This window comes from Lepus europaeus, chromosome 18 (genome assembly GCF_033115175.1).
Source record: "Lepus europaeus isolate LE1 chromosome 18, mLepTim1.pri, whole genome shotgun sequence".
NCBI classification, from domain to species: Eukaryota; Metazoa; Chordata; class Mammalia; order Lagomorpha; family Leporidae; genus Lepus; species Lepus europaeus.
Window position 1 is genome coordinate 61,715,940 of NC_084844.1, and position 25,616 is coordinate 61,741,555.

The window sequence follows — 25,616 nt, forward strand, 5'->3', positions numbered from 1 at the left end:
CTGCCTCGGGGGCTTTGAAATGCAAATCTAAATCATTTAATTAACCAATCGAGTCGAATCACTTCGTTGTAATTAACCTTCATTAGCTTAAATGGGCCAATTAATTACCGTTCATCTCATTCGGTGTCTCTCCTCGGGGAGTGACACAGGGAAAGGTGAGAGACACTGCTCAGAGCATCTGAGCATCCCTGCCCCTGGCGGAGGGCCAACCAGCTCTGGCTCAGCCCTGCCCTGGCCCCAGTTCCTAGAATACCGCCTAGCGCATAGTAGGACCTCTCAAGTCTTACAGAAAGCAACCCAGACAAGGCCCTGCTGCAGGATGGGGCACACGGGGTCTCCTTGTCTCTTGATGCCAGGGGCAAAAGGGAGCCATGGAGGGTTTGGGAGCTGGGGGAAAAGACCGGTACACAGAGAAACTCTCCTAGTGGCAGCCAGAAATGGCGGCTGCAGCTGCCTCCCCCAGTCCTAGTCTCCCACAAGTCTGGTCCAGCACCAGGCCCCCGCTTCTGTAAGATTGGAGGCGGGTGCACCAGACTTGGCAGGTGCAGCATGGTGGGGGAGGGGGGCTGAATGCCTGGGCCTGGGACAGAACACCTGAGTCCCTGGACTCCCCCACCCTCGGCCTTGCCTCCCTCTCGGGGTGGCCTCAGGCAGGGCCAGAGCCTGAGCCTCACAGAGCCACGGTGGCCTCCCGGGTCACAGCCATGATGCTCAGGGGCACTGACAAACACAGTACGGCTGGTGTATATATAGAGCCTCCCACCTGGCTTCCCAAGGATCCACAGCGCCTTTCATGGGAGGCAGAGAAACGAGCATTCGGCCCCACTCACTTGGGGAGTTAAAACAGGGCCGCATGTCCGTGTGGTAGTGAGCTCCCCATCGGGGAAAGTATGCAAAGCAGAGAGGGTGGGCTGGGGGGCCCGTGGGAGGGACAAGGGTGCTGTCAGTTGCTGAGTCTTTCCCCAGAGATGAGGCGACTCTGGCCCCCCGTGCCTCTGTGCACAAAGACCCCAAGGAGGTGGTGGATGGAGCTGCTTGCTGGCCTGCCCCGGGCCGGGTTGCCCACACAGCTTCTGGGACCCTGACGAGTGACAGGGGTCTGTCCTGGAGCTGAGCAACCCCTGGAGAAGCAGGCGCCCCCCCCCCCCAACGCGGGCACCCAGGTCCCAGCTTCAGTGCCGCCTGCTATCCGGCCCTGAAACGCAGTCCTCAGGGCCACAAGGGTAGGTGACCTGACCGGCTCCTGCGCTGAGCCAGGCTCCTGGCGCCCCCCAACCCACGCTGCACAGAGAGAGGCAGACGATGGGCAAAAAGCCGATAAACAAGGCAAGGTAGTCATGGAGACCTCTCAGAAGAAGTGGCAGCTGAGCAGAGCCACCCCAAGCATAGCATCTTAGAGGAGAGCATCTGGGCCAGGACCACAGCCTGTGCAAAGGCCCTGGGGTTTGCTGAGGAGCCCAGAGCAGGGGCAAAGCAGGAGGGCCGCAAGGTCCCAGGGCGAGGAGGCTGCACGGGTCTTCATGGGGCAGGCCTCCCCATGTGCTGCAAAGCCCAGGACTGCTGGGGGGGACGGAAACTGAGTGTCCACCAGTCAACCCGGGGGAGGGGTAGGCGCTGCCAGGCCAGGCCCCGGCCTGCTGACCCCTGCCACCCGAGGTCCCACGCTGCGCAAATCCGCGCAGGCCCCACACACCACGCACCTGCCTGAGTCTTGGACGCGAGGGCGGTCTCAGGGGAGCCAGCGCCCCGGCCTCTGCCGGGCTGGGCAGGGGTCGACGAGGGCCCCCGGCCACGCCCTCTCCGGGCTCAGGGCGTGGCCCCGGGCTGGGGGTGGGGGAAGGCTTTTACGCGGGGCAGGCAGGGGCTCTGCCGCCCCCTGGCGGCCACAGGAGGAGGCAAGCGGGGCCGCGCCCCTGTTCCCGGCTCCCCAGGCCCCCAGCGCACGCCCACGCCACGGGTGGGGGGCGGGGCTTTGAGGTCAGCGCATTGGGTCAGCGAGCGACCGTGGCCGCCTGGGCTGACTCACGGGTTCCATGGGCCAGGCCAGCTCTGGGGCGGGGTTGGGGGAGGTGCTCCTGGACGCCAGCACTGGCTCTGACCCGACCCCTCGCCTCTCTGTCCACCTGGCTTGTGGCTGGCCCAGGGATGGGGGTGACCACGTGACTCTTTTGCCCAGCCGGGAAGAGGCAGAGGCCCTGGGGGTGGGGGTGAGCGTGACATTGAGACATGTGTCCATCAGGGCGGGACCTCACAGGTGCCTGCTATAGGAGCAAGCCCCGCCCACGCCCCTTGGCTCCAGAGGAAGGCCACCTGTCTCCGCGCCTGGCACTGCGTGGTTTGGATAAGGTCCTCCAGCTCTCATAAGCTGCAGGCAGTATAATGCCCTCGACGAGGTGGGTGGCCGTGTGCAGCCCTGGACCAGGCCTGGGGGGCTGCTGCTGTGTCCAGCATCCAGCATGGGTGGTGGGGGGCACCCAGTCACAGAATGAGTTCCCTTGTCACAGTACTCCGGGAGCCACAGCATCCTCATCCCAATGACAAGGGCAAAGCAGAAGATGGCCCAAGTCCTTGTGGGCCCTGCACCCACGTGGGAGATTCAGAAGCAGCTCCTGGCTCCTGGCTTCTAATCAGCCCAGCTCTGGCCATTGCGGCCATTTGGGGAGTGAACCAGTGGATAAAAGACTTCTCTCTCTCTCTCTCTCTCTCTCTCTCTGTGCCTCTGCCTCTCTGTAACTCTTTCAAATAAATAAATCTTTATTAAAAAAAAAAAAAAAAACGCAACCAGGTAGTTGCCCCAGCCTCTTGGGGAAAGGACCCAGGATGGACAATTCTTTCTTCATAAAAATATATTTTCCTTTTTTTGTTTTTTTGTTTGTTTGTTTTTTTCCTCAAACATCACCAAAGCAAATTCATAGCCCTTGTCAAGCAGGTCCCCAGGGAGAGGGAGCCAGTGGGCTCCCCAGGCACTTCTCTGAGCCGATACTCCGGTGTGAGCCCAGGGGACTGGGGTGCACCTGCTGCTTAGCCCACAGGGTGGAAAAGTCAATCCATGCAAGAAAAACCAGCCAAACCCACTAAGCGAAAGAAATGGGGGGGGGGGGGCGTCAATCAACAGAGGATAAATTAAAAAAAAAAGTGAAGAGACACCCCTGGCAGTGGCGGTGGGGGCCGGTGGCTGGGTCCCCCAGGTCACAGGTGCCAATGTCACAGCCTGGGCGGGAGTTCATTGGCGGGGGGAGCAGATCCACGTGGCTCATCCCCCACACCAAGGCCAGGACCAAAATGTGCACAGTCCATTCAGTTGAGAGATTAAAAAAATATATACAGCTTGGCTGGCCACGGCCCACACGGCACTGGCACTTCTCCACAAGGGGGCAGCAGCGTCCAGCAGGGGCGGCCAGGCCCCTCCAAGTCCAGGGTCTCGGGTCTTCGGCGCTTGTGACCGGCAGTTCCTCACACAGCCATGCAGGAGCAGCCCCTGGCTTCGTCCTGGATGCCCAGGGCCAGGAGGGCAGTAGCTTATGGCTGTGGGCAGGCCCCCGAGGGCTCGAGTGGGGCCCCCAGCTTGGCTCCTATGAGTCCTCTCCCAGGATCTCCTGCACGAAGGCGGCGATGTCTGGCTTCTTGGTTTTGTGCAAGGTGAAGAAAGGGTGCTCCTGCGAGCGACAGGAGGAGGCACGGTCACCACGTGGGTTCTTCCTGCAGACAAACTCCTAACTTCCCTGCTGGGACCACCACCACCCCTGCCCAGGGAAGCCCTCCATGACTGCCAGAGATATCATGGCTCCTCCACAGCCGTCTGGCCACAAGAACCAAACATCTTCTTTCCCCCACACACTGCACCTTCTGCTTGGAATGCCCCCTCCTCCCAATCTCAAAGGCCACCTCCTCCACGCAGCTTTCCCTGATGCCACTGCTAATCCCCCTGTCCCACAGGGCCTGGCGTGGTGGAGGGGGCCAGGGATGACCGAGTACTCCAAAATGAGTAAACATAGTAGCTGCCCGTCTGCACGTGGGGGCGTGCGGCCTCCCCAGGACACTGCCCCCCAGCCTACCTGCCTGCACTTACCATCAACTCCAGGTAGCTCATGCGTTCGGCGGGGTTCTTTCTCAGGCTGGGGGAGAAGAAAGAGGCTGAGGCCAGGCTGGGGCTGCGCGTGTTTTAAGGGCCAGTGGGGAGTTCTGGGGTTTGTCTACTGAGGGGCGCTCAGGGGTTCAGCAGGGCCAGACTCACCACTGCGCGGTAAAGTCCACAAACTCGGGGGAGAAGCGGTCAGCCGGGAGCTGGGGGGACGGCTCCTCCACCACCTGCTTCAGCTGCTGGAATGGGGTGCCCCAGGACTCGTAAGGGAACCGCAGGATGGCCATCTCGATCTGCAGTGGGGACGCAGGAGTCAGCAGGACGCACCCACACCCTGCGCCAGGAGCCAAGGGTTCGGCAGGACCTGTCCAGCCCGGCCCGGTGCCAGGAGCCAGGTCAGGCCGAGGGGCTGCGACGCTGCCTGTCCCAATGCAACGTGGCAGCCTGGGGACTGGTGTGGCAGGCACCAGCTTTGCTAACGGCCTGTGTTCAGAAAGATTGTACCTAGTCTGGGGCCCAGGCACGCTGGAACTGTGGGAGGAGCTGGCAGCCTTGGGCCCCGCCCCTGGAAGGCAGTGGGCCACAGGCGGCTCTCACACTGGGCCTCTGGCTGCAGGGGGAACCTGACCTGATAGGAGGCACCGCCTCCAGGGAGCCCATCCCTCTTGGTGGTCACTCCAACCTCCTGGGGCTGGCCCAGCCTCCCCCGGAGTCTGCCTCCTCTTGAGCGACACTGGGTTGACCGTTCCTTCTGCCTGCTGGGCCCTCAACCCCTGTTGGCGGCGGGACTTTTGTGGAAGGGCCAGGCTGGCTTACAGGGAACCCTGGGTTCGGGTTTTGGCTGTTAGGGCCAGCCCGGGCCCCCTGCCTGCAACAGCGCAGAATCCATGGGTCATGGGTCCAGTGCGTGGCCCCGCCAAGCAGGCCATGTTGAGGAGCGGAGATGACCCAGGCTAACACAAAAGGCGGGCCAGCACAGAGCAGATTGCTGATTGCTAGAGCCCAGGTGTGGCCACGCCCATGGAGGGGCGGAGCTGCACTGTGGGGGGGAGGTAGGGGGCGTGGCCACACAGTATCTTCTTTTCCCTGATTCCAATCTGCACCAAGGGCCCAGTGGGGGTGGGGAGTGATACTTAGAAAGGCAGAAATGCAGCCGGCACCACGGCTCACTAGGCTAATCCTCTGCCTTGCGGCACCGGCACACCGGGTTCTAGTCCTGGTCGGGGCACCGATCCTGTCCTGGTTGTCCCTCTTCTAGGCCAGCTCTCTGCTGTGGCCAGGGAGTGCAGTGGAGGATGGCCCAAGTGCTTGGGCCCTGCACCCCATGGGAGACCAGGAGAAGCGCCTGGCTCCTGCCATCGGATCAGCGCGGTGCGCCGGCCGCAGCACGCCTACCGCGGCGGCCATTGGAGGGTGAACCAACGACAAAAGGAAGACCTTTCTCTCTGTCTCTCTCTCACTGTCCACTCTGCCTGTCAAAAATTAAAAAAAAAAAAAAGAAAGAAAGGCAGAAATGCTTGACTTTTTCTGTAATTCTTTCTAAAGAGCTCAAAAAGGGGGGGGGGGCACCTGCTATTCTCTGTATTTAAATCAGGTTCTATTACCTTTGTAACCCATGGGGCAAAGAACTAAACTACACCAGAGAGCCCAGCCCAGGCCAGCCGTCACCCCAGTTGGTGGCAGCGTATCAAAGCAGGGGCAGGCCTGGGAGCCCCATTCCTAGCTGGTCCGTTGGCCGCCCCGGAGGAAGAAGCGGCTGGAGTGAGTCTCGTGGGACTGAGCCGTTAGCTCCGTGGAGTCTGCACCAACTCCAGGTCGTGGATGTCAGTCCCAGGGGATCGCCCAGGACACACACACACACACACACACACGCCCCTCACCCACTGCCACAGGGCCCCGGGACAGGCAGGCAAGGATTTCCCTGGACCAGGGTGAGTGGAGAAGCCTCGGATTCCAGGGCACCTCCCGCTGGGCTTCATGGAGGGGCGGGGCTGGCTCCTGGACCCCTCACGTGCCCAGCCCATCATCCCCTCCCCCAACCCTTCTCCACGAGGAGCTGGGGGGATGGGGCTTTCTATAACAGAGGCTGGAATAGGAGCCAGACACAATTAAATACACCTGACCCCACCCCTCCCTGAGCTCTGACAGGTATGGGGCAAGGGCCCATCCCTGCACCAGGGCCTCGGGTGCGTCCACCCCAGCCCAGCCTCCCCGTAGTTCACGGGCCAGGACTGATTTTGCGTGCGGATGATTGGCCTGCCTGGGGCTTGCTGGATTTGACGCTGGCTGGGCTTCCTCCATGAGCAGAGAGAACACCCACTACAGGAAGGGATGCGGTGGCATTTGGTGGCCCCTAACAGGTGGGAACTCTGCAAAGCACGTCTTCACCCCAGTTCTGAAACTCCATCCCCACCCCAGCCAGCCCCGCCCCCCACGCACACACACACGCGTTACCATGGTGATGCCAAGACTCCAGACGTCGGACTTGACATTGTAGCCCTTCTGGTTCAGCTCCGGGTTGATCCTCTCGGGCTGCAGGGGGGACCGGGCAAGGTGTAAGCGCCCCCTCCAGGCTGCGCCCTGCCTCACCACCCGACACGCACAAAAAGGGGGAAACCGAGGCCCACAACGGCCAGGCCCAGTCCTGACCTCACGGCCCCTCACCTTCCTGACATGGGGGTTACGGAGCTGGGCCCCGCAGAAACCGCACGCATCTGCCCAGGGGAACCCCCCACCCCACCCCGCTGATGCCCAGGGACCGTTCTGGGTGCAGAGATACAGCATCCACGGAAGACCCCGCCCCCAGGCCCCTGGCCTCCCTGAGGGCACTCACAGCCATGTAGGGTTTGCAACCGGCGTCCATGGTCTTGGCCACGGAGTCCACCAGGTAGCCGCTGATGCCAAAGTCGCACATCTTCACGTGGCCCTCTTTGTTGATGAGGACGTTGGACGGCTTCACATCTGTGGGGCGGGCGCGCCATACTCAGCCCTGACCGAGGGCGACGCTGTGCCCACCCCCTGCCCCGCCTCCCCCTTCCCCGGGACCCCCGAGGACTGGATGAGGCTGAGGCAGGAGCTGTCAGCCCACGGCCACACAGCCAGGGTTAGCGGGAGCCAAGTCGCTCTGGGGCAGAGGCAGGGACGGGGTGGGCACTGGGCGGTCCCAGGGGCTCTCCTCCCCGAGTCAAAGCCTGGTGATGAGCCCAGAGGCGGGCCAGTGAATGCGACACTGATCCCCAGCAGGGACAAGTGACCAGAGGCCACCCCAGGCATGGGGCGGGAGAGGAGGCTCTGGGCTGGGCAGGGGGTGGGCAGCCGGCCTTCCCCGAGACAGAGGCGGGGTCCAGGCAGCGGCCCGGCACAGGCAAGAAGCAGCTTGGACTGCAGACCCTCAGGTTGCTGCTCCTGGAAACAGGTGTGTGCCTGCCTCCCCGCCCCGCGGCCCCTGAGGCTCCTCCCACAGCACTGACCTCTGTGGATCACCGAGAGCTTGCTGTGCAGGTGCTCCAGGGCCCGCACCACCTGGGGAGAGCAGGGCCGGCCGGTGAGGATGGGAGCATCCAGACCCCTCCCACGACCCTATGTCCGCCTCCTGAGCCCCCTGCAGCCCTGCCACCCCCACCCCCACCCCGACTCCTGCCTATGACCCAGCATCTGCCCTGGCACCCCAGATATCCTGGTCCAGACACGCCCACCTCCTCCCCGCCCCTCTCACCCCCAGGGTCATGAGCCCTGCCCCATACCCCCAGGGATCCCAGGCTACACCCCCCTCCCAGGGCCATCACACCACCGACCAGGCTCCTCTGGGGCGGAGCCCAGTCTCCCCAAGTCCCCCGCCCTTGTCCGGCAAGCTGCTGGCCTCGTAGGAAGTCATCCTGCTTTCAATGTCCCCACTCAGGGTGGACAGCCACTGGTGGTGCCAAGAAGCCCATTTCCCTTTTCCCTCTGGCTGCCAGGATGCTCAGCCCTCCTCCAAGACCCAGCATTTCACATGCGGACCTTCCCCAGCCTGGCCTGTACCCCTGCAGCTGCCCTGGGCTGTGCTTGGTGGGGGGCAGGTGGAAATACTAAGTTTCTTTTTTAACAATGTCCCGGGGCTACAGAGTTGCTCTTAGAGGCTGGAGCCTGGTCTGGCATCTCCCAGCGAGAAGGCTCCGGTCTGGAGTCAGGGAGCTGAGCAGCACCAGGGGACCTCTGGCTCTGCCCCTGGAAATCCACCCTCCCCACCCCCACCCCCTGCCAAGCCTACTTACAGACACGGCAATCTCCCCCAGGATGTCCTCCGGGATTGTCATGCCTTTCTCCAGCACCTTGCGGTAGAACTTGTCCAAAGACGTGTCCATGAGCTCCATGCAAATCCACACGTCTCCCTGTGGACGGCATTGGGCTTAGCTGGGCCTGCGGCGCCTGCGCTGACCAGGGACGTCGGCCTCTCCCTCTGCTTCCTAAATCCGCAGCCCTCCAGGACAGCCGTGAGCCAGCCAGCAACACGGGCCTGCCTCTCTGCCCCCTGCCTTGTGGTGGCTCAGTCCTGGCTGCCTCGCTGCCCTTCCTGCAGACCCAGAACCTCACCCCTGCACAGCCAGGCCCCGGCCCCTGACCTCCAGGCTGCAGGTGCTGGTGCAGCCACAGCTGCGTGGCTTCAGCCCCCATCCCCACCACGGGAGGGCGGCTGAGAGGCGCATATAGTCACAGACAGAGAAACGAAGGCACAGAGCGGGGCAGTGCCAGATGGCAGGCAAGGGAGCCGGGCCCCTCTCATGCCAGGGCCTGGGCTGCTTAAGATCCTGGCTGTGCAGGCTCTGCTTAGCCTGCCCCGTGTCCCCAACCCCTGGTATGCAGAAAGGCGGGGCTGAGTGACAGTGGCTCCTGGCAGACTGGCAGACTGGCGCAGCCCCTCAACACCCCCCCCTGCCCCCACGCTGCCAGGCCACACCTCTCGGAAGAGCGCCCCGTAGAAGGTGACGGTGTAGAAGCAGTCCACTGTGCGCATGTTGATATCCAGGTCCATGAGCAGCCGTTTCTGCTCCTGTGAGTTCACGGTGGCCCGGATCCGCTGCGGGGAAAAGGGGCTGCAGTGGAGAGGCCGCCCCGGCAGGGGGCAGACACCCCTCGCCCGCACACCTCCACCAGGCAGCCCTCCCGGCTGCCTCCAGGCCCTGGAGCCGAGTGGGCACGGAGCTTACCTTCACGGCCATGATGGTGCCACTTTGGGCATGCCGAACCTTCTCCACCACCCCATAGGCGCCACGGCCCAGCTCTGAGATGGTCACCAGGTCATCGGCCTCCACCTCAAAGTTCTTGGGAGGGAGGGACAGAATAGAGAGGGAGTTGGTGGGCAGCCAGTTGGGAGCTGGCCCAGTGGGGACAGCTGGGACCGTGGAGAGAAAAGCAGATCGGTTGTTCAGATCTGGCCTCAGTCCCTGCTGTGTGACCCTGGGTAAGTCACTGAACCTCTCTGAGCTGCTCATTTTACCAACACCCAAGGGAGCCCGGGAGCTGCCCTTTCCCTCGCCCCCACCCCCGGTCACTTGAGTGCACCTGCCACGTGCAAGTCTCCCAGTGAGAACAAAAGGAAGGCCTTGCCCTCACAGGGGCTCCTTCCACCAGGAGAGACTGGTGTGCAGGTGATAGAACAGCGATTGGGCAGTGGAGGGAGGGCCCTGGAGGTCGGGCAAGCCTGGGTGGGCAGGTGGGGGCACTGGCTGGCCCAGGAGCCTGCTCCAGAGAGCGCCATGCCCACTCGGCTCCCCATGGACCCCAGGTTGCAGGGATGTCAGAGAGAAGGTGGCCCAGGCCACAGCCAGCAACCCCGGGAGCCAGGCGCCTCCACCCCCCAGCGGCCCTGCAGGCTCAGCATGGCGCCCTCATCAGAGAACGGGGAGGCTGCACCCAGGACTGCGGCGGCGGCACCTACCCTGTCTCCGATGGTGATAAAGGTTCGGGAGTCCAAGTTCCGGGGCGGTCTGCAGGGCGGGGAGAGGAGTAAGCAGACACTGAGTCTCAAAGAGGGCCAGGGTAGGGCTGGGGAGCTGCAGGGGACCCCAGCTGTCACATGGGCCAAGCCCCCAGGATGGGCATGGGGCACAAGCTTCAGTGATGCTGGGGCCTCCCCCCACAACCCTCTGCCACTCAGGGCAGGGCCAGCCCCCTTCCTCGGGGCTCCCTCCCCAGGAAGCCTGTCCAAGATGAGCCAGGGGGAAACTGAGACGGACTCACGTGGGGTTGGGCGCAGGTGGCTTGGACACACAGGAGATCCGTAAATCCTTCTTCCTCTTGGATTTTCCTAAAAGCGAGGGAAGAGGCATCTGGTCAACCCCCAGTCCACCAGCCTGCCCTAGGCTCCCCAGGGATGGGCCAGGCTAGGGACAGACTTAAGGTGTCCCCTCTCAAGGGGGTCCTGCTTCCCACTCACAGGGCCCTGAGGGTCTCCCAGTACCGGGATGGCCCAGGGCTCAGCACCCACCCTCACAGCAATGGTACAGGTGGAGCAGCAGCCCGGGGCCCAGTTCAGGGCCACACCCCACACTGTGCTGGCCCCACACATGGCTGAGGCTCAAGCCCTGTGGGCCTGCAGGAGCTGGGCTGCACCCAGGACCCGCCAGGAGCTCACCAGGCGTGACGGACGAGGGGACGAGGCTCGCAGCCCATCCAGGCCACACAGCACCAGGGCACGGGGCCAGGTCTGAGTGCCTGAGGTTTGCCAGGCCCTGCACTGGTAGGGGGAAGGGACAGTGCTAGGCCCGACCCAGGGTGACCTGCTGACGCGCTTGCCACAACTCCCAACTGAGGGCACAGCTGTTCGTCCCCACGGCACAGGGCGGGAACTGAGACACACACAGGCACCGCACGCCAGACGCGGCTGGCGTCCCATCACCAGCGGCACCGCCAAGGTTGCAATCACTTGGCAGAGAGGATGGGGACAGGAGGTACCGCCTCGTGGCGAGGGCCAGCAACGGGGCAAAGCAGGACAGAGCAGCCATCTCAATGGCCCCTGGGCTGTGCTGTGCCCCTGCCCACACCCCGGGGCCTGCCTGGCATCGGCAATGCAGACGGAGAAGGGACCCGGTGGGCAGGGTGTGGACAAGGCCCTGCAGCCTGCACTGTCCCCGGGCTCACAGCTCAGGCAGGGGGACTGTGCTGGCACCACACAGGAGTAGGCACCCAGGAAGACACCCAGAGCCATGAGCAGGGCCAGGACCCCAGCCCAGCTGCCCTCCAGGGAGCTCCAGCCAAGCCAGGCCAGCCAGCGCGGCAGCTGAGCCCGGGGCCACCTCTGCATTGCTTCCCACCTCATGGTCCGGGCAGGGCCAAGTCCAGAGACCCTCGGCCAGGGAGGGCCTGTGTCCACTCCTGTCGGGAGGAGGGGTATGGCTGATGGTGACTGGGGGGGTGGACTGAAGCAGGCTCAGCATGGATGGAGCGAGCAAGAAGCCACCATCTGAGGAAGACGCAGGTGAGAGCAGAGACCAGGGAGGTGCACAGATAGGGGCCCTGGGTCCAGAGCTGCTTTCCCGAGGAGGGAAGAGACTCTGCCGGGTCACCCAGCACCCAGTAGGGGGCCAAGAGGGGGTCCACCCATGCCTTCCACGTGCCTGCCCCTGAGGAGGTCCCTCCCACCACCCAGGCAGGACCTTGCCACCTGCTCGGCCTGCCACTGGCCTCCTGGAGCCTGGGAATGGCCCGGGCCACGCCAACACCTGCCAAGCAGACAGACCCCAGTCCCTGAGCTAGCCTGGGATGCAGCCTCTGCCACACCCTTGAGCGGCCTCCTCTTTTGGGCCCTAGTAGGCAGGGCCCACATAGTGGCCAGCCAGCCAGCCAGCCAGGGGGCAGCCTGGTACCCTGTCCAGTGAGGGGTAGGGTCCCAGGGTCTATCCTGCACCCACACCCAACTCAGGACCCGCTGTGAGTCTAGGTACCGCAGCGGCTATCAGAGGCCGCTGGGTCCCTGTCTGATGCCTGTCCCCTGCGGGCCACACTCAAGGCCTATCATTCTAGATGCTTAAACAGTCCTAGGACAAAGGGTTCTTGGCCTCGCTTTACTTGGTGATCAGAGAGGTGACGGCACTGGCCCCACACTACACAGCAAGTCAGAGGATCTGGCCAATGGTCATTTCTGAGCCCAAAGGCTGTCCACAGCTCACAGCACATATTGCAGGACAAGAAATAAAAAGCAGCAGAGGGCTGGCGCCGTGGCTCACTTGGCTAATCCTCCGCCTTGCGGTGCCGGCACACCGGGTTCTAGTCCCGGTCGGGGCACCGGATTCTGTCCCGGTTGCCCCCCTTCCAGGCCAGCTCTCTGCTGTGGCCAGGGAGTGCAGTGGAGGATGGCCCAAGTGCTTGGGCCCTGCACCCCATGGGAGACCAGGAGAAGCACCTGGCTCCTGCCATCAGATCAGCGCGGTGTGCCGGCCGCAGCGCGCCGGCCACAGTGGCCACTGGAGGGTGAACCAACGGCAAAGGAAGACCTTTCTCTCTGTCTCTCTCTCTCACTATCTAACTCTGCCTGTCAAAAAAAAAAAAAAAAGCAGAGAAAAGCCACAGCGTGCCAGGCCAGACATGCAGAGGGATCCTGAGGCCACTTCACTCCTGCCTCTTGGTCAAAGCTCTGGAGAAACTGGGCAGGCACTCTGGGCTGCAGGCTGCACACGCTGGGCGGGCCCGGGGCCAAGGCCAACCCCTGCCCCACGCCCGGCTCTGAGGCCCAGCACGGAGCCTGCACCCCAGGTTTTGCACCTGCATAGCAGAGCATAGCACCCGCCCGGCACAGCCACAGCAGGGCTGAGTGTGCCCACGTGAGCCCCCATCTGTGAAGCTTGGCACATGGCCTCATCCCAGCCCACACACACACAGCCACCCCTCGGCAGAGGCGAAAAACCCTGTCCCGAGCAGCGAGGATCATACACAGCTTTCATTATTGACTCGAGGCTGCTGGTAACTAGCACATGCTTTATGCTAAAAATCCAAACAGAACATGTTTTGTGCTAAAAATTGCAACCAGGGGATGGGCGTTTAGCCCAGTGGCTGAGATGCCTGCATTCTATGTTGGAGCACCTGGGGTGCGCACTCTCTCTGTCTCTGTCTCTCTCTCTGTCTCTGTCTCTCTCTCTCTCTCTCTAATAAACTGTTTTATGCCTGCGGCTTGGCTGGGTAAGTGAGGCCTGCCCCTCCTCCCCCAGCTGGGAGAGCCTTGACCTGTGTCTGGGACAGCGCCTGCGTCAGGGGTGACCTGGGCTCTGACAGCTGTCAGAGGGAGCGGGCGAGCCCTCGGGCCACCAGCCGCTGTCACTGTCCGCCCAGCTGGCCAGGCAGCCTGGGGCTGCCCAGGTGTGGCTGCAATGGAGACCGTCACCATAACAAACAGGAAAACCCCCATGAGCTGCCGGCCCCAGCTTGCGAGGCCCTGCAGCAGGCGAACCAGTGCCAGGTGTGTGTGTCCTTGGGTCGCTGTGCCTCACACAGCTCCCAGGTGGGGGGAGTGGGGGTGGGAACTGAGGCCACCCCAAGGCTACCCCGCTACTAAAAGGGGAGGGGGGCGGATTCAGACACAACTCCCGCCAGCCACTCCCCGAATGGATGGCCTTCTTTCCTATGCCAGGCCTGTGCACATGCTGTTCCCACTGCCCCAGAATGCCCTTCCCTGCAGTTCCACCCCTGCCTCCTGGACCACCCAGCTAAGCCCCCCTCAAGGGCACCGCTCCTGTCTGCATGCTGCTCACAAGCGCTGGCTCAGAGGAGCACAGCAGACCCCCTGAGAGCCTGGCCCTGGAGCCGTCTGCACCCCTGGCAGCTCCTCGCCCTGCTGTGAAGCCGGGATAAGAGGCCAACGGACCTCCCAGGGCCCTGATTCCGCAAAGCCTGACGCACAGAACATCAGAGGGGCCATCTGGATGCTGCCGAGATAACGTCAGGCCCTCGGCCCCAGCCAACCTGCATCCGCCCCTCTGCAGCTCCCCGAGGGGCCTGCTTCCACGTCGGTGGTAGCACGCGGGCCAGGGAGGCAGCTGAGGATGCACGTGGCGGGAAGCCTGGCTCCCGCGTCCAGACAGGCAGGGCTGGCCCGAGAATGCCACCCCCCACCGCCCCTGGGGCCTCTGATGGAACCACTCAGTCCCACCCCGTGACTCCCAACGGCAAGCTTGGCATTGCTGCTCTGGCTTACAGAGGGGCTTCCTGTGCAACCCAGTCCTGGGCCTCCTGCTGTCCCCGCGGGGGTCCCTTAGAAAGAGAGAGCAGTGAGGTAGACCCCCTCACACTGCACACCAAGGCCCCAGGAAGGGGAAGGGCGGGCTGCTGTGTGGGCAGACCGACCTCCGTCCCGCCCTCCGGCCCTAACAGTTATCAGCTTCCAGAAGCCAACGCCCAAGATGCATACTTGGCCTCTCCCTGGGGTCCGGGGGCCCCACAGAGGTCCCAAGGGGCACTCGAAGGAGCAGGAGCAGTCAGCACCCCCAGGCAGGGCCCCTTCCCCAGGGTCCTAGGTAGCCTGGGGGTATAGGAGAAGGCAGGGCTCTATCTTGTACTGAGCATCTACTATGTGCCAGGAGCAGGTCCCGCCCTCATCCAGGCACCCTGCCACCTTGTGCCCCAGCACCGCAACCTCTGACCACACAGCCTGCCCTCGCTCTCCCCCCAGCTGCCTGAGGTCACCCTGCCCACCTCACAGCACTCACCCTCCCTGGGGCTGCAGTGAGCTCCAAGCTGGGCACACGGCGGTGGCGGCAGCGGTGGCTAAGGGTGTGCATAGCCCCCACCGCAAAAGATGGGCCAGCCTAAGACGCGCACAGAGCCAGGGGACCGAAATTGCAAACAGCCAAGGGGCACAAGCAGCACACTGAAGTGAGGGAAGGGGACAGAGGACACAGCCTCCCTGAGCAGGGGTTTGCCCTGAGGGTGACGTGGGCAGGAGGCGGTTGTGGAAAGATCCAGGGTTCAGGGTGGCCGGGGCACCCAAGGACAGCACATGCAGAGGGGCTGGGAAGCAACGAGAAGGAAGGGACAGGCTGGGACAGGCAGGGCACAGAGCAGGCAGCACGCAGCACGCAGCGGCAGCCCTCCCCCGCTTCCCCCCGCCAGATCTCACTTCGCTGAACTCCCTGGCTCCCTGTGGACACCAAAATGCCCATCCCCCTTGCCCCAGAAACTCCGCTTGCCCCCAGAACAGTTCAGCTCCTGCAAGTATTGGGTGAGCCCTGTTCCAGGTCACCCTGTGCGTGGCACTCTGGCTATGGCTCACTCTAACCCCACCCCCACGCTACCCCCTACAGCATAAGCTCCACCTGTGAGGAGGAGGTCTCCCAGCCTCGATGGGGTGAGAGTCCCGTGGGGCCCCAGGCGGGATGTCCAGAGTATCTCCAAGGCACAGCAGGAGCCAGGAGTTAGAGGGAAGGGGCAGTGTGCAAGAGGATGAATGATGCCCACCACCTCCACTCACAGCCTTCCCAGGAGGAGCAAGAGAACACCTGGCTGCTCCCTGACATTTCTGATGGCAAGCAAGGCATGCAATTTAAGCCACACAAGAAGCAGAGGGTCAGGGCAGGTGCTGTGATGTAGCAGGTTAAGCCTCCACCTGCGGCCCCGGCATCCCACATGGACACTGGTTCGTGTCCCGGCTGCTCCTCTTCTGATCCAAGTGCTTGGGCCCCTGCACCTGCGTGGGAGACCTGGAAGAAGCTCCTGGCTCCTGGCTCCTGGCTCCTGGTTTCCAATCGGCTCAGCTCCAGCTGTTGTGGCCATTTGGGGAATGAACCAACAGAAGCCAACCTCTCTCTCTCTCTCTCTCTCTCCCTCTCTGTCTGTAACTCTACCTCTCCAATAAATAAATCAAATATATTAAAAAAAGAAAGAGAAGAAGGAGAGGGTCCTCCTTCCTGCCCACCTGTGACAGGGGCACCCAGCACCCACACGGAGGGAAAATGCCCAGGGGCCTGCCCAGGGTACCCACGAGGACTCCCTGAGCCCTGGGCAAGCAGCTCCAGCAGTATCTGCCCCCAGCAGGCAGTGAGCGGTGCCAGGGAGCCCGTGAGCACCCACATTTCCTCTCGGAGTCTCGTCTCTCCCTGTGATGCTCTATGCATGGGTGCAGCAGCAGGGATCTCTAAGAAAGGGCAAGCAAGGGTCAGGGGTTAGGACAAGGTCACATTCCTGACCGACTTTTGTGACCCTGGGCCATTGTTTAGTCACTCGTAAAACAGGGTGACAACCACACCCTCCCAGACCACGAAGGCATAATAATGAGAGCGTGCATGTAATGTGTGTGGCACGCACCAGGCTTCCAGAATCCTGTGGGGTCCTCGCCAGAGCCTCTGAGAAACGTGGCGGAGTTTGGGCCTGGGGTCCTGGGAAGCTCCAGGCTGTGGCCAGGCGCAGGCTTCTGTGCACACCAACCGGTTGAAGCCCCTTCCCTCGACCAAGGCCCCGTTGCCTTCTTCATTACCATGTCTCTTAAGTGGGCCAGGGCAGAGCCAGGCTGAGAACCTGGCAACCAGGGTAGGGTGCCCAGTGCCAGCGGCAGGAGGCTGAGCCAAGACACAGATAGGCAGAGGACAAGCGGGGTCGGGGGCACGCCCTAAGCCCTCACTTGGCTGTCCTGGCCCTGATGCGGTACGTCCTGCCCAATGCCAGCCACGCTGCCCTGTCCCTGCCCACCTCCTCCACGGCTCCATCCCCAGGAAGCCTGCCTGGCACTGGGCATGCCCACCTCAGCATAAGCCTTCAAGGCTGGTGGTACTGGTGCCCATCGGGGGGGGCACCTTCCAGCTGCTCCCCCTGTGTTTCTCCCCAGGGACCCCTGCTGAGACCCTGGCCCTCTAGGCCAGGCACCCAAGCTGGGGCTGTACCTGGGCTGCTTACCTGGCTCAGCCCAGGCAACATACCTGACCCAGCCCGGGCTCCATGCAAGAGTCCCCCACACTATGGGGCTGGCCCAAGGAGATGCATCCCAACTGCTGTCCTAGCCAAGCTTCTCCTGTTCAGCCTTGGAATGCCAGAGACAGAGCAGAGGCAGATCCGTGGGCTCAGGAAAGCCCAGGAGGCAACCCCACCTCCAGCCTAGGCACCAGTGGAGTAGGAGGTGCCAAAGCCCAGGTTCCACCTCCACTTCCTGCCTCTGTGAGCAGAGGGCAACCTTGCTGCGAGCAGAACCTGACATGAGGCAGGAGTGGAATGCAGCTGTCTGCACCAGGGCAGCCAGGGTCCCCTGCCCCCATTCTGCAGGTCAGGAAACTGAGGCCTGTCCTCATTGAAAGCTGGGCCCAGGGAACGTCAATCATTCAGAGTGCAGAGAAGGGACCAAGCGCGCGACGCCCAGGGCAAGTTGGGGGCAGAGCTTGGAACCGAGCCTGAGCCCTTAACCACCGCCGCCACCCCACCCTCCCGCCCCATCGTCCCTGCACTGCAGCCGCCGCCGGCTGACCCTGCACGGCCTCCAGTCCTCACTCTCCAAGCCCCCAGCTGCACGGCTAAGCCTCAGGAGTCCCCTGGGCCAAGGGCGGAAAACAGCCACAGCCACCTGCTTCTGCTCTGTGAACAAGAGGAAGCGGAGCCCCTTGCCTGACAGAGGAAGTTCTTGGGTGAGCAGCCCAGCCTGCAGTCTGGGACGGACCCCCTCCGGCACCCCAGCTCAGGGCCAGGTGCTGCTGGCGGGGCCCAGGCAAGCAGCCCCGTCCCAGCCAGCAGGCCGGTGGGCAATGCCCCTTTAAGCTGCAAGCAGCCGGCTGGCGTGCCCGGCGGGTGAGTCAGCGCCCGGTGCCCGCTGACTCACCGGAAGCCTCCGCTGCCCCGGCCCTCTCACCACACAGGGCCGATGGAGAACTTTGCTCCTCTCGGGCCCAGAGCCACATGCTGGCTGATAGAGAGTTTCCTGTGCGTCACGACAGGGGTGGGGGAACTCCCCAAGGTGCCACCTTCCAGTGTTTCCGACAGCCGGGATTGGGGGACCCGGGCGTGCGGCGGGGTGGGGGGAGGAGTGGGGGCAGCAGCCCCAGCAGGCAGTACTCTGCAGCTTCAGGGTGCCCTGTCTGGCAGCCTCCCCAAGCGGCCGAACCCAAGACAGGAACAGCCAAGGACAAATACGGCCCGTAGACCCAGACCACGCTGACCACGTGTGTCCCAGCACCAGCTGCCCGTGACCTCTGACCCCAGCCGGAGACAGCACGTGGGCCGGGAGGCCAGGGCCCAGGCCCTGCCCAGAACACGAGCATGACATCCACTGCAAGGCAGGAAGCTCAAAGGTAAAAGCTCTCAGGAGGTCACCCAGCAGCCCCTCCCTGCTCTGTCTGAATTCCCTTGAGCAGGTCGAGAAAAGCTCCAAGTTGGGGGCCTGGAGCCCAGGAATGGGGGGGCATAGGAGGCGGGCCTTCTGCTCTGTGGCCTCAGACCAGCCACTCCCCACCCCGCCCCCCACCCCACCACCAGACCTCAGTTTTGCATCTGTGAAATGGGCTGGCTTGCGGCAAGCAGTCAACGCTCCAAGTGCACGAGGCAGTGCACAGGATGGGCAACACTTCTGCCTCAGCCCACCCTCCAGGTCCAGGAGGGACGCGGGTGAGGGTGGGGGCATCCCCCTGGCCAAGGCGAGCACCCAGCATAGGAATGGGACATGGGATCCCTGGGGAGACCACCATGGACACAAAAGGTGCTGGGTGGAGAGCTAACTCCCCCTGTGACACCTTACAGCTGTGACACCCAAGGTTCTGTTTCCTTATCTACGGAGGGCCCCTGACCCTCCACTCAAACCCCTGGGCATCATCTTGCTCCCTGGATCCCCAAGCTAGAAATACACCCGGGGCGGGGGGGGGGGTGGCCCCAAGTCACACGGCACCTGGAGCATTCTTGTGCCTTCTTCCACAGCCCTGCAACTTCAGCGGTTTATTCTGCCCTGCCTGGAAGGGCTGACAGGGCTTCAAGATCAACACGGCTTCCCACCCCTTCCCGACCCTCTGGAGCCGAGGAGTGTCTGATTTCCCGGTTCCCAAGCTCCACAAGGTCTGTGCGTGGAGCAGGGCCCTCCCCAGCCACCTCCCCGGCGCGAGTGCCTGCTGAGTTACTCAGAGGTTGGGCAATGCTGTCGGGGATCCGGCCTCCGGCTTACGTAAGCCGTAATTACCCTGCCCACCCGGCTCCAGCCCACAGCCACCGCAGCCACTGGCAGCAGGGCCCAGGAAGGGCCCACACCCTCCCCAGGACCCCTCCAGGGAAGGAGGGGAGCGGAGGGGACAGCCCCTGAACAGGCACCCACTAAGTGCCCAGGCACCCCCCCCCCCAGGAGACTTCCCTCTTGCAGCCACATGGCTGAGGTCTCTCCAGCAAGAGGGGCGGGAGGGCTGAAAACGGCAACAGTAACGCTTGCAACAGCTACTCCCTTCCTGCACACCTACTGTGTGCAGCTGAGCAGGTGCCTTGCTGGCTTGTGCACCTGCTGACCCCCTCTCTCACGTCACACGTCTCTGTCCACAGAAGTAGGTGTGATTGTCTCCCACCCCTCATCTCATAGATAAGGAAACAGACACAGAGCCCGTCATGGGGCTCCCCAGGGCGAGGCAACAGCAGGTTCACAGAGCCCATTCATTACAGCCATGTCCGGTTTGGAAACCCCTCCCACCACCCAGCCTACCGAGACTGGGGCACGCCAAAAACATGCTCTCCTCTTCCTGAAAAAAAAAAAAAAATTCCCCTTTCACCCTCCAAGTCTCATCCACCGCCCTCTGCATGACAAATGCTGCCGCCGCAGCGGCCACCGCACAGAAATTTCCCGGAAGGCCAGTGGCTTGCAAGAGACCCTGTGCTGAGCAGGCACCTCTGGCCCGGGGGCTGGACCTCCCCCCACCTCCGGCGCCTAGGCGGCACAAGGCCAGCCCAAGTGCTGGGGGAAGCTTGCAAACTCAAGACAAGGAGGAGCCGCAGTCGGGGGGGGGGGGGGTGTCCCGGGGAATGGGGCTGCGGGACGAGGGTCCCGGCGTGCAGGGGTTCCAGGCTGGGGGAAGACAAGACGCGAAGCCCCGAGCGCACCTGCCCCGGCAGGACGGGCGAGGAACCGGGGCCCAGGCGTGGAGTCGGAGACCCCAGACTCGGCCCTGGGGCCGGGAGCTGGACCCGGGCGGGGGGGAGGGGAGGGTCCTGGGGGCTCCCTCTTGGGTCCGCTTGTGGCGGGAAGCCCGGGAGAGATCCCAGGAAGATGGAGGGCCGGGGGCAGCCCGGCCACGCCTGCAGGAGCACTCCCCGGAGGTGGCGGCGAGGCTGCGGCCCCGGGGCGCGCTGGGGAGCTGCGGTCCCGGGACCGTGCAGAGGGCGCGCCTACCTTTGGACTGCGGCACGCCGGCGGGCTGGCCGGGGGCGGGCGACTCCATGCTGCAGACGGGCCCCGGGCGGCGGCGGCGGCGGCGGCGGGCGGCTAAGCGAGCGGGCGGCGGACCCTCACGGGCCCGGGCGCGGCCATAGCTGCGGACGGGCGGCCCGCGCGAGGCGGCGGCGGCGGCGGCGGCGGCGGCGAGGACCCAGGCGGCCAGCAGATCCCGACTGCGGCGGGCGGCGCCGAGGCCCGGCCGGGCGACGCCGCGGGGGGCGGGCGGGACGAGCCCGGTCCCGCGGTCGGATTGGCCCGGCGGTCTCCAGGGCCCGGCCCCTGCCTATCAGCGCCGGCCTCGGACTGCCCGTCAAACACGAACCCCGCCCAGATCCGGCCCCGCCCCTCCCCGGGAAACTCAGGCCTCGGCAGGCTCCACCTCCCGCTGCCTGTCAAGAGGCAAGCCACGCCCACGCCGGGGGGGGCGCCGAGCGCGCGCGTCCCGCGCTGGGCCACACTCCCAGCTCCGCAGCCCGTCGGCGCCCCGCCCCGGGACCCCCAGGCTGTTCGCGGGAGGGAGCCAGAGGACGGTGGCCTTGTCGGTACGTTCTGCTCGGGGGCAGTCCGGTGCCCAGGTCGCTGCCTGGCGCTGCGCGGGGCCCCTGGCCTCGCTCGGGCCTCCAGCTGCCGGACGGCCGCGCCCTCCGCCTGCTCCCGCACGGAGCCTCGTGGCGGGGTCGTGGGGGTGGGGTGGGGGGAGACCTCAGAGGCCGCTGACCCACCTGGCCCCAGGCGTCAGGTTACTCGGGCCGGCAGAGGTCAAGAGGTCGCAGGCTGGCCTCCGGGCAGGACCTCACGTGAGGGTGGCAGGTGCCACCACCTACTGTGTGCACCGCAGGGGGTGACGCCCGCAGGCCGCACCCACTCAGGGGCGAGGCCCGGTGGAAAGGCGAGCCACAGGCCGGCTCTGTGGCCCCGGAGCGGCCACCGCAGCTCCGTGCCGCGTGCACCTCCCTGTCCCGGGTGGGAGCGCATCTCCAGCCGCTCAGGCCTGCAAGCCCCCCGACCCCCGTGCAAGGACCTGGCAGTCTCCCCAGCCGGGGCAAGACAGGACTCCACCTGGACCCATTTCCTGTAGGAAGCCAGGCGTGGGGTGCCGCCCCTTGAGGGTCTGCAACACCTTCTGGACCCATGCTTATCCCTCTGCAGAGTGGGCACCCAGCGATGGCGGCCTCCCGGTCAGAACTACAAGCCCCATCCAGCAGGTTCTCTGCCCCAGCTTCCTCTCCTCCCGCCAGCACGCCCCCTCCCCGCCCCGCGGGCATCCACAGCTGGGGGCTGGCCCTGGACCTGCCCACGCCCCTCATGCCTGCCACCCCTCACCAACACCAGACTTCCCAGGGCTCGTCCCCTTCGGTGCTACTCTGATGCCCGCTGGGTGGCCAGGCCCGGTCAGGCTAATTCTCCACCCGCGCCCCTGGCTCTGCCTCGTCTTAGCCCTGCTCTAGCTCAGGCGCCCTGCTGAGCGGGACGGCTTTGGGTCCACTCCCTGCAGCGTTCCTACTCCATGCCAGGCCCAGTGCGGGCCCAGGGAAGCAGGAAAGCGCGGCACGGCCAGGGGTGAAGCGACTCTGGGCCCAGACCCGCCTCTGGGGCAGTAGGTGACTCAGAGGAGGTCCTCGCACGCACGTGGGGAGTTGATGGCTTAGTCAGAGGACCTGACAAACGGCCCAGGAATCACAACACTCCACGTGGGGTGCTGTAAACAGGTGCACGAGCTGCTGGACTCCACCTGGGTGGGGTCCTGGAAGGCTCCTCGGAGGAGGTGACTTGGCGACTGCTCCTCTGAGGACCAGTTAGGAGCTTGTGAGGCAGAGAAGCAACAGCAGAGGCCAAGGATTGGGGAGATCCAGAGCTGGGGGCCCCTGGTCCTTCTTCTATCACTGCCTCCTGCCTCTCAGTGGCATGGCCAGGCCCAGGGGTACCACGACCACTCAGAGCCAGAAGGTGGGTGATGGCAGGCTGCCTCTCACCTTCAGTGCCAAGCAGGCACTGGGAAACTGAGGCTGAGGTGGGCGGGACGTGGGCTGACAGAGGCCTGGAGGGAGGGCATAGGCCTGGATGCGGGCGGGCAGCTCATTCTGCATTCATTGCACAGACTTGGAGCTGTGGGGAGCAGCAAGGCAGGCAAGGCGGGGCGCCCGTTTCTAAGAGGTGACCGGTGAGCAGAGCAGGGGAGGCAGGGGATGCGTTGCAGGCATGGGGGTGGAGCTGATACGTGCAAAGGCCTGGGGCCGAGAGGGGGTACCTGCTAGATGGTCCCAGTTCTCAGCTAAATGCACCCCTGAACTTGCTGATTCTCACGGGCTTGCAGTTTCAACCCCATGTGCTGGCCTCAGTGCCCAAGCCCACCAGCACACACACACACACACACACACAACAGGGTGCGCGCGTGCGTATGTGCACGCGCGTGGCCACGCACGGGCACGCGTGCAGTGGTGGACCCGAAGCACCTGCAACAGCTGCGCACAGCTGTGTACTTGACTCTGCCACCAGCAGGGGCCGCCACGGCTTGCTGGCCCACAGCGCCCTCTGGTGGTGAGGCCTGGCACAGCCACGCTCCGCAGCACAGAGCCCAGAACCAGCCAACACCCCCACCCTCCGGCTTCCAGGTGCAGGAGGGTGCACCCTGGGCCCCTGCCGACAGCGCATACCCCCTCGTGTCCAGCCACTCCCAGCCCAAGCTTCCTTGAGCCTCTCTTTGCAAAGGCTGCGCCCTCAGCCAGAAATCCCCTCCCCTACCTTCTCCACATATCCCCACCCCTCTTTCAAGGATCAGTTCCTCTTGTGGACTCACTATGCTGCAGAGCACACAGTAGGTGCTCGGAAGACACTGGTGGAACACAGGAAAACTCATGCCATCCCGGCAAGGTGCATCTGATTGCTCTCAGGTACGTTTAGCTAATGGGGAAAAAAAAAAAAAAAAAAAAAACAGCGTGGCTCAGAAAGGTGCTGGAGTGTGCCCAGGGCCATTAATGGCAGAGCTATTACTGACATCCTGGTCTGTCTTGTGAAGATGGTCCTCCCTGCCCCTTCCTGCCCACGCACCCTTCTCAGCAAGACAGCTGCCACCTGGAAAGAGGCCAGCTCCTTGCCTCTGGTGGTAATCTCGGGGCCAGCCTGCCCTGCTCCCTGTGGGTTACACAGGAGCTCCCTGGGGTCCCAGCAGCCTCAGTCTTGGCACTTCCTGGCAACTTGATGGCCTGGTGAAGCCGGTATGGCTAGACCTTCACCTTACCCATTAGGCTTTGAGCCCAAGACTTGGAACAGCTTGCCCAGGTCCTGCTGCTGGGCAGGAAGAAGCCAAATTTTTACCCAAGTCATCGTGATAATTTGACGAGCCTGCTGTACTCAGAGCTCATCCCGGATGGCTTGCACTAATTCCCTGGGATCTGAGCCTGTGGGGGTCTTTCTTACCACATTGCACCATGGAGTGCCCATGGTCACAAGGCAGCCCCAGGAAGAAAAGACACAGCAGCAGATCTGCACAGAGCTGGCTCCCACCAGCTGCCCACAAAGCGCTGCTGTCCCTTCAGAGCCAGGAAGTGACCCTGAGCCAATCACTTGTCTCAGCCACACCTTCAAGGTCACCCACCCAGTTTTATCAGTGCTTTGTCTCCTTTCAGGCACCCCCAAGCCTGGGATTACCTCCCCACAATGGCAGAGTCCCTCGAAGCTCTGCAAATACAGGCAGCTTCTTCTGAAGTGGTGCTGAGTTTGCCTCATGGGATCAGCTGCACGAGAGGACGGGCAGGGGCAGGGGAGGCAGAGAGAAGCTGAGCTGAAAATGTGTTAGGCCTTCCAGCTCCTCACAACCAAAGGTGTGCAAACGGACAGGACACAGTGATTGCCCAGCCTGATGCAAGCAGAAAGCAAGGCAATCATGAACTCCTGGAAAAACAAAGGACACAACACGGAAAACGCAGCCAGAGCATACCCAGCTCAGTGCTCGGCCAGGGACAAGGTTGACATGGCCACCTGGTGGTCAGTAGCCAAGATTGCAGCCTCCCAGAGCTGCGCTGAAGTGAGGTCAGGGGCTTGCAGGAGGGGAAGGAGACCCCAAACAGCTCAATCCCTGACCTCCACTGGTGGGGAACCCTCAGGCAGACACCGTGGACAATCGAGAAGAAAGAGAAAGCAACAGCAGCAGCAGCAGAGGCCCGTGAGAAAGGGAAGCTCCGGGCATGGAGGAGGCCGCCCTGTGGGTGCTGGCCCAGGGCCCAGGGTGCTGCCGAGACAGCCTCCATGCAGCCACCTGTGTGAGCATTGTCACAGCCTACAGCGCGGGCTGACCTGAGCACCATGCGTGGGCGCTGCCTTTGGAAAGATGAAAAGTCGGGTCAAACCAGGTATGGGTACAGGTGTGCGGGGCGGGGGGGGGGGGGGCTAGGGAGGGCAGGTGTCAGAGGCAGACGGGGTTGGGAGGTCTGCGGCCCACGCGGTGGAGGGGCAAAAGCGGAGTATTTTCAGAACCCCTGGAGTCACGCACGCCTACCGGCTACACATTTAGGAAGATAGCCACAGGCCACCGTGCAGTGCAGGGCCACAGGGTGGAGGAAGACACTGGGGTGGAGGAAACCACCTGGGCTGCGGCCACACCCATGGCAGGCCACACACACACACGCACACACACCAGGCCCAGGCGAGTGTCTGATTGGCTGCTTCAGTCATGCGCACTCCCTAGCCACAAAGCAGGCTGGGAGAGCGTGTGTCCCACCCCTGGCTGCCACTCTCCAGGTGTAGCGGCCCTGACTGCGAGGGAAGCTCGGGACGGTGCCCCCAGCCTGCCCTGGGCCAGGGCGTAGCCCAGGCAAGAAGCTCCAGATTCACCTCTGAGCGCGTTCCCGGGCACCCCCTGCAGAGCAGAGGCCCCGTATCCTAGGGAGAAAACGGAGTGGTTGGATCCTTGGGGTGCTCACGCACCACCCTGGCCCACCCACTAGGCCACCACTGCCGCGGTCAAAGGCTCACCCACCCATCCTTTCCGGAAGGCGCAGATCCTCCCTGGTGCCCAGGAGCACCCACATGCTGGGCCGGTGGCAGAAGATCCTGGGGGGCCTCCTCGGCACAGCCCTGAGCCAGCAGGGTATTCCTCGTGGTAGGCCTTCTGGGCTGAGCTGGCCCCACAAGACAGAACCCGCCTGATACACCTGGCCCCAGCCGGGCCCAAAGGGCAGTGAGCTATGCCCC

At 63.8% G+C, this 25,616-nt stretch overlaps 1 protein-coding gene across 2 annotated transcripts; it reads right to left on the reverse strand.

Annotated features, from left to right (window-relative positions):
- Positions 1 to 2,828: 2,828 nt before the first annotated feature.
- MAP2K3 (mitogen-activated protein kinase kinase 3) lies at positions 2,829 to 20,486 on the reverse strand. Of its 2 annotated transcripts, none has more exons than XM_062216643.1 (12): positions 20,382 to 20,486; positions 10,301 to 10,367; positions 9,999 to 10,047; positions 9,268 to 9,381; positions 9,018 to 9,137; positions 8,335 to 8,451; positions 7,552 to 7,603; positions 6,915 to 7,042; positions 6,536 to 6,613; positions 4,235 to 4,374; positions 4,070 to 4,115; positions 2,829 to 3,656 (listed from the first exon to the last, which is right to left on the reverse strand). In XM_062216643.1, the coding sequence occupies exons 1-12, from the start codon at positions 20,428 to 20,430 to the stop codon at positions 3,573 to 3,575; spliced, it is 1,044 nt and encodes a 347-aa protein (XP_062072627.1). In that variant the 5' UTR covers positions 20,431 to 20,486; the 3' UTR covers positions 2,829 to 3,572. The 2 variants fall into 2 exon arrangements, with proteins under 2 accessions (XP_062072627.1, XP_062072628.1); XM_062216644.1 differs by lacking the exon at positions 20,382 to 20,486 and adding an exon at positions 19,698 to 19,724.
- Positions 20,487 to 25,616: the final 5,130 nt, after the last annotated feature.